The sequence below is a fragment of the Hibiscus syriacus genome, unplaced genomic scaffold, assembly GCF_006381635.1.
Source record: "Hibiscus syriacus cultivar Baekdansim isolate YM2019G1 unplaced genomic scaffold, ASM638163v2 tig00110597_pilon, whole genome shotgun sequence".
NCBI classification, from domain to species: Eukaryota; Viridiplantae; Streptophyta; class Magnoliopsida; order Malvales; family Malvaceae; genus Hibiscus; species Hibiscus syriacus.
Genome location: NW_024062795.1, coordinates 6,093,476 through 6,107,550, shown reverse-complemented (window position 1 = coordinate 6,107,550; position 14,075 = coordinate 6,093,476). Strand labels below are relative to the sequence as shown.

The following is a 14,075-nucleotide window of genomic DNA, read 5'->3' as shown; positions in this document are numbered from 1 at the left end:
GCAGTTACTTATCAATAAAACTGAAATCCATATAAAACTTTCCCCACCAACAACACAACAAACACAAACAAGCTTCTCTCTCTCTCTGTCTTCTTTCTCCAGAAGCCTCACAAGTCACACGCAAAAGAAGAATCATAGCACACCTAGTCCCTTATTTTTCATGTTTTTAACCACTACAGGTTTTTTATTTTTACTATAAAGTATTATACTTGTTATTCACTACTGGTTTTCTGTGTCTTGGAAGTTCTTCTTTGTTTTTGCTGTTTCCATTGGTTAATGCTCAACTGCTCTCTACATACATACAACTCTGTCACTAAAGAATAAAAAAAAGGAAAAAAAAAGCTTTGGTCTTGAATTTTGAATTTTTTATCTTTATCCCTTGTGTATGTTCTGGAGAAGGCTTATTTAGCAAATGGGAATTCGTTGAATCTCCTCGATCATGGATCTGGAAACTGGTGTTTACCAAAATTATGTTAAGGTAAGATGGATTTGTTTGACTAATTTGTATTACTTCTTTTGTACTGAAACCAAATTTCTGTTTTGGGTTTTGGATCTCAGGTTCTAATTGGAAGTTTTTTTTTTTCTTGCAGAAGGAATCATGGAGAACTGTATTGACTTTAGCATACCAAAGCCTTGGTGTAGTCTATGGGGATTTAAGCACTTCCCCTTTGTATGTTTACAAGAACACATTTGAGGAAGATATTCGACACTCGGAGACAAATGAGGAAATCTTTGGGGTTTTGTCTTTTGTTTTCTGGACTCTAACTTTGGTGCCTTTGCTCAAATATGTGTTCATTGTGCTTAGAGCTGATGATAATGGTGAAGGAGGGACTTTTGCCTTGTATTCATTGCTGTGTCGACACGCCCGTGTTAACTCTCTCCCCAATTGTCAATTGGCTGATGAAGAGCTGTTTGAGTACAAGAAGGAAAGTATTGGTTTGGCACCAAAATCGAGTTTCGGGTCAAGCGTGAAATCCACTTTAGAGAAGCACAGGGTGTTGCAAAGGTTCTTGCTTGTTCTTGCTTTGATTGGGACCTGTATGGTGATTGGTGATGGTATCCTCACACCAGCTATTTCTGGTAATTAGACTTCTCTTTCCCTGAATTGATTTATTTGTGCTAATTGTGCCATAAACTGAATTTCTTGATTGTCTGCGTTGTCGTGCAGTATTCTCAGCCGTGTCCGGTCTCGAGCTTTCGATGTCCAAAGAACATCACAAATGTAAGATACTTCCTCCCTTCACTTTGTTTGGCTGTACATAAACTGTAGCTTCTAAATATCCTTTTGGTGAGAGCCAGAGAAGACAAATCACTGTTGATAGTAAAAACTCGGCCTTTAGGAAAAGTTTTCGGGTACTTTTTTTTTTATATAAATGGGCTACGATGCAAATCCCTGTTGGTGTTGCTGTATTTTAGTAAAAATGAGAATTTTTTATCCTTTTGAATCTTTGATTACTTCAGTAATTCTCCAGTTTTAGGATGGTTGTTTAGGCTTTTTCTAAGTTTCTATTATTTGCCTTTTGGCCTTTTGTTCTTCAACAACCTAAATGATAAGGTGCATGATTTCAATGATTGTCTTCAGTCTTTAATCTCGGTCCCCCAAACCCAAAACATATGTATTGTGGAACCCATGGTTCTACCTTTCACCTCAAGTTGGTTAGACTTTCAATCAATATGCTAAACTGGGGCACAGTTGTATAGTCCGCCCAAACTAGTAGATTGAATATCTTAAGCGACATTTCTGCTTGTGTACTCTGCTTTCGTTTGAAACTTTCTGTTTAAATCAAAACTACTGCCCCACCTTGGGATAGAGTTGTTATGAGTGCATACTTTGGCACCTAGTTTCGTAAGAAGGCGTTACTTCATAAGTTATAGTTTCTATAAGAAATGATATACCTAATAATTTGAGTTTTCAAATTAGACAACTTATTTGAACCGTGTACGATGTGAACTCATGTGCTGCTGGGGACCCTGGTTTCACATTGACTCTAATGTTTAATAGTATACTTTTCTTTCTGCCCGAATTATAGTAATCGTGCTTCAGATAAGCTATTACTATGCCCCTCTGAACGCTAGCATGACTAATGCTCCTATGAAATGCTATAAATAAAGACTACATTGAAATGTTTTCGGAAGTTTCTTAGCAGAAGTTTCCACGAGTACTAACTGTATTTTTACTCTTACGTGCACGGCTTCTATTCAAGTTGTTCTTTATTTTATACATGAGTATTTGTACCACCTTATTCTCTTCGTATGTCATTCATAATTCCATATAGCATTGTACTGCCTCTTATGAAGGTTCAGCGATTTTTTGGCAGATGTAGAGGTTCCAGTCACCTGCATCATACTGATAGGCTTGTTTGCCCTTCAACATTATGGCACTCATAGGGTTGGATTTTTGTTTGCACCCGTGGTTCTATTATGGCTTCTTTGCATTAGTGCCATTGGGTTATATAATATCATTCACTGGAACCCTCATGTGTATCAAGCACTGTCTCCGTATTATATGTACAAATTTTTTCGGAAAACCCAGAGAGGTGGCTGGATGTCTCTGGGTGGAATTTTATTGTGTATAACAGGTGAGCGCGCGCATGTATAATTCTTTTCTATTTTAGAATAAAGAGATTTATTTTAAGTTGATTTACATTTCCAATTTTCAGGCTCAGAAGCAATGTTTGCTGATCTTGGACATTTTTCACAATTGTCCATAAAGGTATATATCCTTAATTCATGGTTAGGGATTTTTTCTTTTAAATAAGTGAGCATTTAGACCTATCGAATAGGCTATGTTTAGATGCATTGAGCAAGTTTTTCAAATTTATGAAATTAGGATTAGAGTTGGCAAGTCTAGTTTGCAAAAGAACTACTGAATTGCATGCTTGCTGATTATTATTCAGCTTTGAATTATGCTAATGAACTGCTTTTATCGAATGGGAATTACCCCGTTTACGCAGATTGCTTTCACCTCTTTGGTTTATCCATCCTTGATTCTTGCATACATGGGGCAAGCTGCCTATCTATCTCGGCATCATACTATAGACAGTGATTTCCAAATTGGATTTTATGTATCCGTACCAGGTAGGTACCTTGAATTGTTATTGAAATGATCTAATTCGGATAAGAATTTGATTTTTCAGCTAACTGCAACTATCCAAATGTTATTGCTTCAGAGAAGTTAAGATGGCCAGTTTTGGTTATAGCCATACTTGCTGCAGTAGTGGGAAGCCAAGCTATCATAACTGGAACGTTCTCGATAATCAAACAGTGCTCTTCCCTTGGATGCTTCCCGAAGGTCAAAATAGTTCACACATCGTCCAAAATCCATGGCCAGATCTACATTCCCGAGATTAACTGGCTTTTGATGGTGTTATGCCTGGCAGTTACTATTGGCTTTAGAGACACGAGGCGCTTGGGTAATGCATCAGGTATGACAATCCTCTCCATAAATGTGTTCAATTGGTTGTATAACTTGGGGCTTAGAGCATCTTGCGATCTCATTTTCATATTCTTGCCCGAACCATTTCTTTATATAAAGAAACTGGAAACCTATGGTGTCCTTTTCGACCCACCTAAAACTGTGCTCAACTTATAGATTGCTTTTTGTAGGTCCGAAAATTTGCCATGTACAATAGATGTATCAATTCATTAGGCCGATTTGCACCATCAATTATTTTTCTCTTATAGATTGGTTGTACAATAAATATCTGAATCTCAATACGAAACAGAAATCGGAGCCTCTTTTGGTCTGAGTTTGTACTAGTGGTTTTGACTCCATGTTTCTTGTGGGACAGGTTTGGCTGTTATAACTGTGATGCTGGTCACTACTTGCCTAATGTCTTTGGTAATTGTTCTATGCTGGCAAAAGAGTGTGTTCTTGGCAATAGCATTTGTTTTCTTTTTCGGCACGATTGAAGCACTCTACTTCACTGCTTCCCTCACCAAGTTCCTCGAAGGGGCCTGGGTTCCGGTTGCCCTCGCATTCATCTTCCTTATAATCATGTGTGTTTGGCACTACGGTACCCTGAAAAAATACGAGTTCGATGTTCAAAACAAGGTCTCTATTAACTGGCTACTTAGCTTGGGTCCCAGTCTAGGCATAGTACGGGTTCGTGGGATCGGACTTATACACACGGAGCTTGTATCTGGAATCCCTGCAATTTTCTCCCACTTTGTCACTAACCTTCCAGCCTTCCATCAGGTCTTAGTCTTTCTTTGCATCAAATCCGTCCCGGTTCCTCATGTTAAACCTGAGGAACGGTTTTTGGTTGGTCATATTGGACCCAGGGAATACAGGCTCTATAGGTGTATTGTACGATACGGTTATCGTGATGTTCACAAAGATGACATGGAGTTCGAGAATGATCTTGTCTGTAGTATAGCAGAGTTCATACGTTCGGGAAGCATTTCTCCTGCCCATGTTGACGAAGATCCATTGAAGGAAGAAGATAAAATGACGGTTATTGGAACATGTTCTAGCCACACAGAAGGGATTCAGATGAGTGAGGATGACGCAGACAACATAGAGACAGCTGGTCCATCAGAGTTGAAGGAGATACGGTCACCACCACATGTAATGAAACCGAGAAAAAGAGTAAGGTTCATCGTCCCGAAGAGCCCGGAGGTCAACACGGGTGCGAGGGAAGAGTTGCAGGAACTTATGGAAGCTAGGGAAGCGGGGATAGCATACATACTAGGGCACTCGTATGTTAAGGCCAAGCAAGGGTCTAGCCTGATTAAAAAAATTGTAATAAACTATGGGTATGAATTCTTGAGAAGAAACAGCCGACCACCAACGTATGCGCTAAGTGTACCCCATGCATCTACGTTGGAGGTGGGTATGATATATCATGTTTAATATCTTTTTCCTTTTTGTTTCTTCTTTTATGGGATAATTTTGGTCACAGACAAACCGGAAATGTATCATATACATCTTTACAGTTATGTGCAAATATTATATATACACATATATGTGGAGGGCTTCTCGTTCACGTTGGTACCACGTCAGTTTTTAGTAAACGATGAAAATTTCACCCTTTTGCCTCTTGCATACTCTGCATAGTATCTAATCATCAAAGACTCGAAAATAGGTAGATAAAAATATTTAAAAATGAAAAGTCGGAGTAACATAAAAGGAAAAAAACCATGCAATCAAGGTTATGGAGAAACTTGTCGTAGCTTCAAGTAAAACATTCAATGAGCTGGTTATGGAGAAAATTACTCAACATTAAAACTCTGGAATCTGCTCTTCTAGATGCTGTTTGGACTGTTGCTAATTCACCTACTGCGAAAATATGGCATGAGATTTGAGAGAAGAAGAAGAACAAGGTTGATTTGGTTTCCTTTTCACATTTTCACGTAGAGCTTGGATGGCTATCCGAGGCTCTTACGAACATGACAGATGTAGGATTTTATGTTGGCGAACTTATAAAATTTTAAAGGGACAAACTTATAAAACTTTAAGGATGAAAACATATTATCAATACAAAATATAAAAAAAAAGAGTCTAAAATATATGAAAATTTAAAATTTTTAGGAGATGACTACCATGCTTGCCTCCATTCGATCCATCCATACTTACGATGGATACACTGATTTCTAGAGGGCTTGAAATAGAGGGTGGCTGCCCTTACTACCCTCTGACTCATCTTTCTTGATTTAGCAATCAATTCAACAATCTCCCTCAATCCCAAATTCTATTACTTAGGTGACAGTTTTTAATTAATGGTAATAATATTTGGATGCAACACTTCTTCCAACTACTTCCTCTATATATTTAGGATAATTGTATGCTCATTTCCATAAAATAAACAAAAAGGTAAAAGAAAAATCATGAAGAATTTACAAGTATCTGCAATATTATTCATGATGCTTCTTCATTTTGCAGCAGGTAAAATCCACTAAGACTAATACTTGGCATACAAAGTAATAAATAAATAATGCTTTAATTCTTGTGTTTTTATTATATCGATCAAATATTAATTAACCCTATTATTTGTAAAAAATAAAAACAGGAGAAGAGGCGGTAGCAACAAGAAAGGTAGAACTTTGCAGTGAAGCAATACAAATGGAAGATTGCAGAAATGAAACTTGCACGAATTTGTGTAAGCAAAACATGGAGGTGAAGCAAGAGGAGCATGTTTCGGGGCTGGTTGCCTTTGCAATTACGCTCGTCCTTAGGGGGCGAAAACATTTTGGTATCCGAACATAGTTTTAAGGTGCAATTTGATACTTGAACTTGGTTTTAAAGTTCAACTTGGTATCTATTTTTCTTTGGGTGTTCAATATGTACCGGGACTTGAATTTTAGGTTCAAATTACTATATAAATTCGACTTCATGATTTAAATCGATTCAAATAAATCATTTATTATAAATATCAATTTGAACTAAAAAATAAAGTTCAAAACTTAAATGAATAAAAAGGTTTAAGCATCAAATTGAGCATTTAAGCTTGGTACTTGATTGAACAAAAAAAATACAAAAAGTTTATGTTTATAGTTTACTTTTTAAGTGTTTTCGTTGGTTTTAGGAATTTTATAGTCGAAATTTTTAGGGGTTGAATATTAAATCACAAACGATTTCGGTGTCAAACTTAATCTTTATATATAGATTCTAATTTTGTGTAATTATATATGAAACTTTAATTTAATTTAAGTTTTAAAAATTATTTATCGACGTAATAATCTATTATAAATAATTATATTTATCGATGATTTAAGGTTTAAGCATCGGGTTGTTTGGTTCCCTCTTCACATTCCTAAGCATTCGATTGTTGCTTGGATGATTATCTTGGATAGGATGCCCACAAAGGATAGGCTGGCTCGACTGGGACGGGCTACTGATGGTATTTGCAATTTGTGTGGAATTCATATTGAGACCAGAAATCATCTCTTTATGGAATGCCATTTCTCGTGCAGTTTGGAACCAAGTGCTGCAACTTTGCTGCCTGCGATCGAGACAGTTTGATTGGGACAATGCTATGTGCTAGGTAGTGGAGAAGCTTAAAGGTAAGTCCCTTCTTGTTCGTATTCTTTAGCTTGCTTGGGCGGGGTTCTTGTATTTTGTTTGGGAATAACATAATCATAGGCAGTTTAGGGGGAAAATTCGTTCGGCTGAGGATATTGTGGATTGTATTAAGGAAGTGGTGAGGATTCGTTTACAATTTTGATGTATAGATAGGTTAGATGGAGTGAATACTGCTTTGTGTGGCAGTTGGGGGATCCTTTTGAATTGATCCCTTTGTAGTTTGTTGTTGCAGCGGTGGATGTCTTTTTTGAATTAATACACAACTGATTTATCCAAAAAAATAAAATATATACAGTTACATTAAAACCAATATTTTATAAGTATTATTTGGCTTAAATCAATATTTCACGTGTATAATTATATTAATTAAACCGATATTCATATGTTACATTATACCCTCTATTATTCAAGTTACCCGTTTCTTTTTAATTTTTTATTGTTGACAACTTGTCTGTCATTACCAATGAAAACGACGAACTGTTAACTAAGCAAGATCTTATTATGATTTATGAATGGGAATGTGGATCATCACTGTATTAATGGAGGCTTTTACAATCATTTTAACACGAGGAAAGATGAGCAAGAACAGCTTGATTGACAAAACAAGCATCGAATTAAAGTTCTGTCGTTGTTGCTAAACTTTCTAGTTAAAAAAGCACGCAGTTTCTTTTATGCGTGTCTTATTACACTCTGTTCATTCACTTCTCTGCAAAAGACCCAGGTTCCAAATTCCAAACTGGGTTCTGGGTTTCATCTTCTCGGTGTGTAAAGCTTGATTTTTTTTTAATATCTAACAACTCTTTGTTGATAGCAACAATGGGGAAAAATGTGTTTATTCTGGGTGTTGCTCTTTTGCTTCTTCTTGGAGGTGTCTCTTCAGCTCCTACTGCTTTTTCACCTGCAAGTAAGCTTCAGTTAGTTTAAAGCTTAAATCCTAGCTTTGATGTATTTTTTGTTCTTTGTCAGCCTTTATGAAATGGTTATGGTTACTCAAAACTAATAACGAAACGGGTTTGGATCTCTGATACCGACTGTTAAAACCCATATTTCCATTTTTTTTTATTTGGAGAATGATATCTGATATGCTAATCTCCATGGGGATCATGTGTTTATAGCAATCACTAGCAGGCCAATGATGGCATTGGAGAGTGGATACACTGTGGAGAATGTGCTTGCTGGTTCCCCTGAAGGGTACGGTTCGGACATGTTGATGGGAAGCCTCGAGAGGCAAGGATGAACCATCCGAAAGGGGTAGCAGTAGACGACAGAGGGAACTGCTGATGTACGAAGGATTTTTTTAGTGACCTTTAGTGTTAGACGTCCTCATAATAGAAAGGATGGATAAGACTGTCTTACAACATAATCAATTTTGACAAATCACGTGAGTATGTCAGTAACTGTCTTAAAATAAATAATTGATCGAAGACATACCCTAAGACTATGATCAACATTGGGATCTTCTGAAGACCTTTTATTCCGAAGGCTTTGGTCACTAGATGAGTTACTTGTGGAGGAGATCTTAAAGGAAGTACAAATATTAATATCAGAACCAGAACCGGCAACAACTGAAGCACTTGATGCCTTGGCCAGAACATGAGAGCTTTGTGATACCAGACGATGATGAGCCTCCGTCAATTGATACTGGAACCTCCACCCCTAGGAAAACGTACCCTTTCATGTCTAAAGACAAAAAAGATCTAGCAGTTGCAAAAAAAAGCCAGGTTGGTTCTATCTAATATGCAGGAGCATCATTGCTATTTATCATCCACCCCACATACGTATTACGAGCAGAACCACGAGAAAACAAAGGAGATCAGCTTTGGGGGCAGTTCAAGAATAAATTAGGTAGTATGAATCTTTAGTCATCAGTCCTGTTTATTATGAGACATCTACAATCATCACAACAACATTCGCTTCCGAACAAATTTGGATTAAATAGTGACTATTAAACACAGAACTGAGATTTTTTTGTGTTCACTCTGGCTAACCTAATATTTTGTAAGGTCGCAATGAGGTCTTTTGTAGCGAGCTTTACATTGATGATTCAACCATTTTCATCAGGTTTTAGCAAGTCAATATACAGTTGGATTAAATATGTAATTTACACGTAATTGATTGTCTAGTAGAATCAAATATTAGATTTCTTAAATAAAATTAAAAATTTGAATTTTGATATTGTAAATGAAAGAAATTAAAATACGATGGTCATCTCATAATGGACTACGTCGTACCTGAGTTCATTTTGACCCATATTTTTAACTAACGGTTTTTTATTTACGAAGATATCTTTTTTTTCTAAAAATAAAATGCTAACATTAAAATAGTCTAAAAAATATAAAGATCTATATAATTGCTTTATCAAATGTTAAAAACATTTTTTATATTCCGTATGAAATGAATATTGACAGTTTTAATATATATATATATATATATAACGTACATCAAAACATTTTCCCGACCTGTCCGATCCATGGGTCATATATTTATGCAGATGCGACCGGTGGCAATTAAATAACTCAGCGCTCCCGTTTTTTCGTTTTACAGTTCCTTTTTTTTTTATTTTTAAATTTAGTTTTACAAAGACAAAAAGAAGCAGGCAAGCATTTTTATTGTCACCGGGAAGAAAGAATAAAATAAAAGGAAAACAGCGACTTGCATTTTCTCTGCTGCTCAGATCCACATCTCTGCCTGCTTTGTCTTTCTTAGATCTTCGAATTCCAACTTTTGGGTATTCAAGCTGCGGATCCTAAGATTTGAATAGAAATTCGGTTCAATTCCGTGCAGCCGTCATTTGTTGATTGATTAGTTGCAGCTTTTAATTTGATTGGATCTGATTGCAGCTCCTTCCGGAAGTTTCAACCCTGGACGAAACCATGAATCCTTTCTCGTCTGGTACTCGTCTACGGTGAGCACCAATCGCTACTTCTACCAAAATTTTCTTTTAGTTCCCCCTTTTCCTTTTAAATTTGAAAAATCAGATCAAGAACACGACGGTTTTTATTTTCAATGTATTGGTTTTTGTATTGAAACAGCTGGGCTTTTGTGCTATTTGTTTGATTCCTCGATTTTGGGGAGTTAGGTTGTAGTTAGTGCTGCTTAAAAGCTGATTGCGTCTGAATTTAGAGTCTAATGGATTTTTTTTGTTTTTTCGGTTTCATAATTTGATCCTTCAACCTAGCTTTTCCTTTTCTTTTTTGATTTGCTCTGAACTAGTTGTAACTAAGGGTGAATATTTAGAAATGTCTGAAGTCATAGTATACTCATTTAGTAATGTGTTTGAGAATAGCTTGATTTATTGTTTTCATGAATATTGATGATATTAAATGATGCACCAAATGACCTTGGTGCTTGAAGTGCAATTTTCTAGAGAGGAAACTGGAATCTCCACCAGCCAACAGTACAAACCGCGCTTTCTCTACTTGTTGCATTATAATATGTTAGTTACACAGCATATTTTGGAATATAGATATGACACTGAACCTTTAAAAATCAGTAACTAGTGGAAATTTATAATTTAAATAGTTAAGGTAGTCATTTATGTAACTATCTTCCAATCTGGGTACCACAAGTACAATCAGAAATCAGAACAGCCTGGTAGGTGATTTGAAGTTATTGTGGTTATATGTTCAAATTGATTTGTAGTGCTATCACATATTTAGGAAACAATTTGAAAATCGGATTCTCTTTTTACTTTTCCTATTGGAGAATGCTAGGTGATTCTAGAAGCTGATTGTATCCATATTTTTTGGGTGTGAAGATCACAATCTCCCTGTCTTTATCCATTAAATGATTTATGGCTTGAGAGTCTTCCTATGTGGAATGATCTGTATTGTTTTGCTTTTAAGGAAGAAACTGGTAAGTAGGAATATATGATCTCCTTCATTTTGCATCTGAGTATTTCTTGTTCCATAAATTTTTGAAGAACTTTATATGTATGTTGCAAAAAGGGATCTGTTAGTTATATGTAATTTTTTAGGGAAAAAGAAAAAGGGACCATGGATTTGGCATCCTATTTTTTTTACATTTTCTGCTCCCGTATATATTAATGAATCTAGATGATTGACTTGACTGTAGATTATTTTCTTATTAATTGAAGCTGTCATACTTACTGCTCCAATGCAGGGACATGATACGGGCTATACGTTCTTGCAAAACTGCTGCAGAAGAACGTGCTGTTGTGAGGAAAGAGTGTGCTGCTATTCGTGCAGCAATTAGTGAAAATGATCAAGATTATAGGCACCGTAACCTGGCAAAGCTCATGTTCATTCACATGCTTGGGTATCCCACGCATTTTGGCCAAATGGAATGCCTGAAGTTGATTGCATCTTCTGGATTTCCTGAGAAGAGGATTGGATATCTTGGTCTTATGTTGCTTCTTGATGAAAGACAAGAAGTTCTGATGTTGGTAACAAATTCATTGAAGCAGTATCCTACATGTAGATTTTCTCAAGATTAATTTGTTCCCATTTCCTTGTCCCTTTTACCATTTCTTTTCTCAACGAATAAATTTGTCCCTGATAGGCTGGTATTATGAAAGATAAAAATAAGAAAATTGAGAGATATGGTTTATTATTTTTTCCCCAAAAACCTTAACGTATATGCAGAGATCTCAATCATTCAAACCAGTATATTATAGGGCTTGCTCTTTGTGCACTTGGAAATATTTGTTCAGCTGAAATGGCTCGTGATCTCGCTCCAGAAGTAGAAAGATTGCTGCAGTTTCGAGATCCAAATATCCGGAAGAAAGTAAGTGTGTGATACTCTTTATTCAAGGGCCTGTTGGCCACAGATTTTGATTTCAATGAGATTAAGTAAAGGAGGAAATGGAAGGTTGATTTCAGGATTTGTGAATTTCATATGCTTAAACATTGCTATCCCTCTTAAAAGATATCTTCTTCATCCTCCTTTCTTCTACAGGAGTTAGAAAGTTTTGGTTTCTTTTTCTTTTTGTTTCCAATAATGCCTTTGTATTTTTTTTTAAATACAAAGGTTAGAAAATCCATGTGAATCCATGACCACTTTCCAAATGACTGAGACCTCAAACTGTATAATGTAATTATGTTCCTACTTCATGAATAGTGTGATAATTGTTCAATGATATTCGTTGAACAAAAAAAAATTGTTCAATGATATTCTGTGATCTTCATAAGGAACATCGCTTTAATGAAGTCTGGATATTTCTCTGCCCATTTATCTTAACCAGAAGAATTTGTAGCATATACATATTCAATAGAAAATGCCAATTAATGATAACTCTTGAGTCTGCCTTGATGACTCCAAGAAATTCTGTCGGTTTGCTTGTTTGATGATTTGTGAGAAAGGCATCTGTTGAATGTTTCCAGCCATTCTCTGAAGACATTTGTTTTATCTATTTAATTGGTCCATATACAATTACTCATTTTCCTATTGGAGGATCAGTTTGATCATACAGACATTTTGCTTTTCTTTTCTTTCTGCCCCTGCCAACTTCTCTTTGTTTATGAATTCTTATCATGTGCATTATCTGATAACTTTTAGGTTCTGTCTTTTCTTGAGCAATCTGACTGCAATCTTTGACTTCTCTCGACTCTTATATGGTTTTCGTAGGCAGCATTGTGCTCCATAAGGATCATAAAAAAAGTTCCGGATCTTGCTGAAAACTTTATAAATACTTCTGCTTCGCTACTTAGAGAAAAGCATCATGGAGTCCTAATAACAGGAGTTCAACTTTGTACGGATCTATGTAAAGTCAGTTCAGAAGCCCTTGAATATTTTAGAGAGGTAATTTGGTTTCAAATTTGTAAGAATATAGCTATAGTATCAAAAGACAATGACCTTATTTAGCATATGGATTGTTTTATAACCCTGTGAAAAGATGAAGAAGCTATAATGCATAATTTTTCATTTTGGAAATAGTTAATCTCTTTTCTTTTTGATAGGAATAGGATGCCTCGTTAAAAACCTCCCTCTTAGTAGTCCTCTACCCTAAGGCAAGAACCAACTAGCGGAAGGAGGAAAAGAGTACATCAGTTTATTGAAGATAAAGCAATTACATAATACTTAAAAACACTCCTTCAAAATACATAAGAAATAAAACGCTCCTGTAACACCTTCCCTCTAAGACAAACGCACAAACCAAAACAACGAGTACAATCACCCAATCCCTTCCTTTGCTAGTTTGTCAGCCTCACAATTACAACACCTAGGAATCCACCTGACAATAACCTGTTTTGTAGAAACAGTAGAGACAATTTCCTTAACAAAATTTGATAAAAAAACAGGAACTGAAACTTGATCTTTGATCCAGTCCACTGCTAGCTTTGAATCACTTTTGATAATGAGCCTACCCTTCGAAACCCATTCTGAGGAAACAAAAATGTCAATGCCTTTTTTATAGCCTTCAGTTCTGCCAGAATTGTAGTAGCAGGACCGACATTCTCTGAAAATGAAATAAGTGTAACCCGATTCCAGTCCTTGAGAATACCCCCTATTCCAGCCAACATCCCAACACTACTAATAGCCCCATCCACATTCATCTTAAAAAAATCCATTGGAGGACTCCAGCATAAGACAATATTGTGCACATCCTTAGAAGCAGTAAAATTGTCAGCCAAAGAGGGATCACCAATTTTCCTTTTTCAAAAATGATTTCCTTATCTTCCAAATTGAACAAAAGACTACCCCTAGAATAAACTTCCATATATCAGAATTTGCATCAAATCCGCCCACGAACTGAGCAGTTTGGGAGGATCAGGCGGAAGAGCTAACCGAATACCCCAATACCCTATAAGTTTAGTCCAAAGTTCCCATGAAACATGACAAAAAATAAATAGATACTGAACTGATTCATTCCAATGATTACATAAAGGGCATAGAATGTTATCCCCTATATGAACCTCCCTTTTCAACAATTCCACTCTCATAGCAACCTTTTGATGGGACAATTGCGTTAGGAAAGTCTCCACTCTAGGAGGAACTAAACCCAACCATACACATTTATTCCATTGAAAAGTATCAACATGAAAAGAAGAAATAGTTAATTTCTTCTTTTGTTTGTTTGGAACATCTCCAC

General features: G+C 36.1%; 2 protein-coding genes across 3 annotated transcripts in view; both read left to right on the top strand.

The window, feature by feature from the left end:
- Nucleotides 1–236: 236 nt before the first annotated feature.
- Nucleotides 237–4,962, top strand: LOC120134652 (potassium transporter 6-like). The gene is made up of 8 exons (XM_039151092.1): nucleotides 237–478; nucleotides 591–1,080; nucleotides 1,169–1,222; nucleotides 2,319–2,579; nucleotides 2,661–2,713; nucleotides 2,955–3,078; nucleotides 3,171–3,425; nucleotides 3,792–4,962. Exons 1-8 carry the CDS (start codon nucleotides 440–442, stop codon nucleotides 4,853–4,855), a joined length of 2,340 nt encoding a protein of 779 aa, XP_039007023.1. The 5' UTR covers nucleotides 237–439; the 3' UTR covers nucleotides 4,856–4,962.
- A 4,728-nt stretch (nucleotides 4,963–9,690) lies between these two features.
- Nucleotides 9,691–14,075, top strand: part of LOC120134547 (AP-1 complex subunit gamma-2-like) — a 29,312-nt gene continuing 24,927 nt past the window's right edge. Inside the window, exons 1-4 of one of the 2 annotated variants that reach the window (XM_039150977.1) lie at nucleotides 9,691–9,929; nucleotides 11,147–11,449; nucleotides 11,629–11,770; nucleotides 12,611–12,784. In XM_039150977.1, coding sequence (XP_039006908.1) covers nucleotides 9,898–9,929; nucleotides 11,147–11,449; nucleotides 11,629–11,770; nucleotides 12,611–12,784 — 651 coding nt within the window. In that variant the 5' untranslated portion in view covers nucleotides 9,691–9,897. Of the gene's footprint in view, nucleotides 9,930–11,146; nucleotides 11,450–11,628; nucleotides 11,871–12,610; nucleotides 12,785–14,075 lie in introns of those variants that run through there. The other variant, XM_039150978.1, reaches the window with a different exon arrangement.

What these genes read in the sequence shown, in the direction of transcription:
- LOC120134652 (XM_039151092.1), top strand. Translation starts at nt 440, where the DNA reads ATGGATCTGGAAACTGGTGTTTACCAAAATTATGTTAAG. An exon ending in TTTCACAATTGTCCATAAAG is followed by an intron (nt 2,714 to 2,954) that starts GTATATATCCTT and finishes CCGTTTACGCAG; the next exon opens with ATTGCTTTCACCTCTTTGGT. An exon ending in ATTTTATGTATCCGTACCAG is followed by an intron (nt 3,079 to 3,170) that starts GTAGGTACCTTG and finishes TTATTGCTTCAG; the next exon opens with AGAAGTTAAGATGGCCAGTT.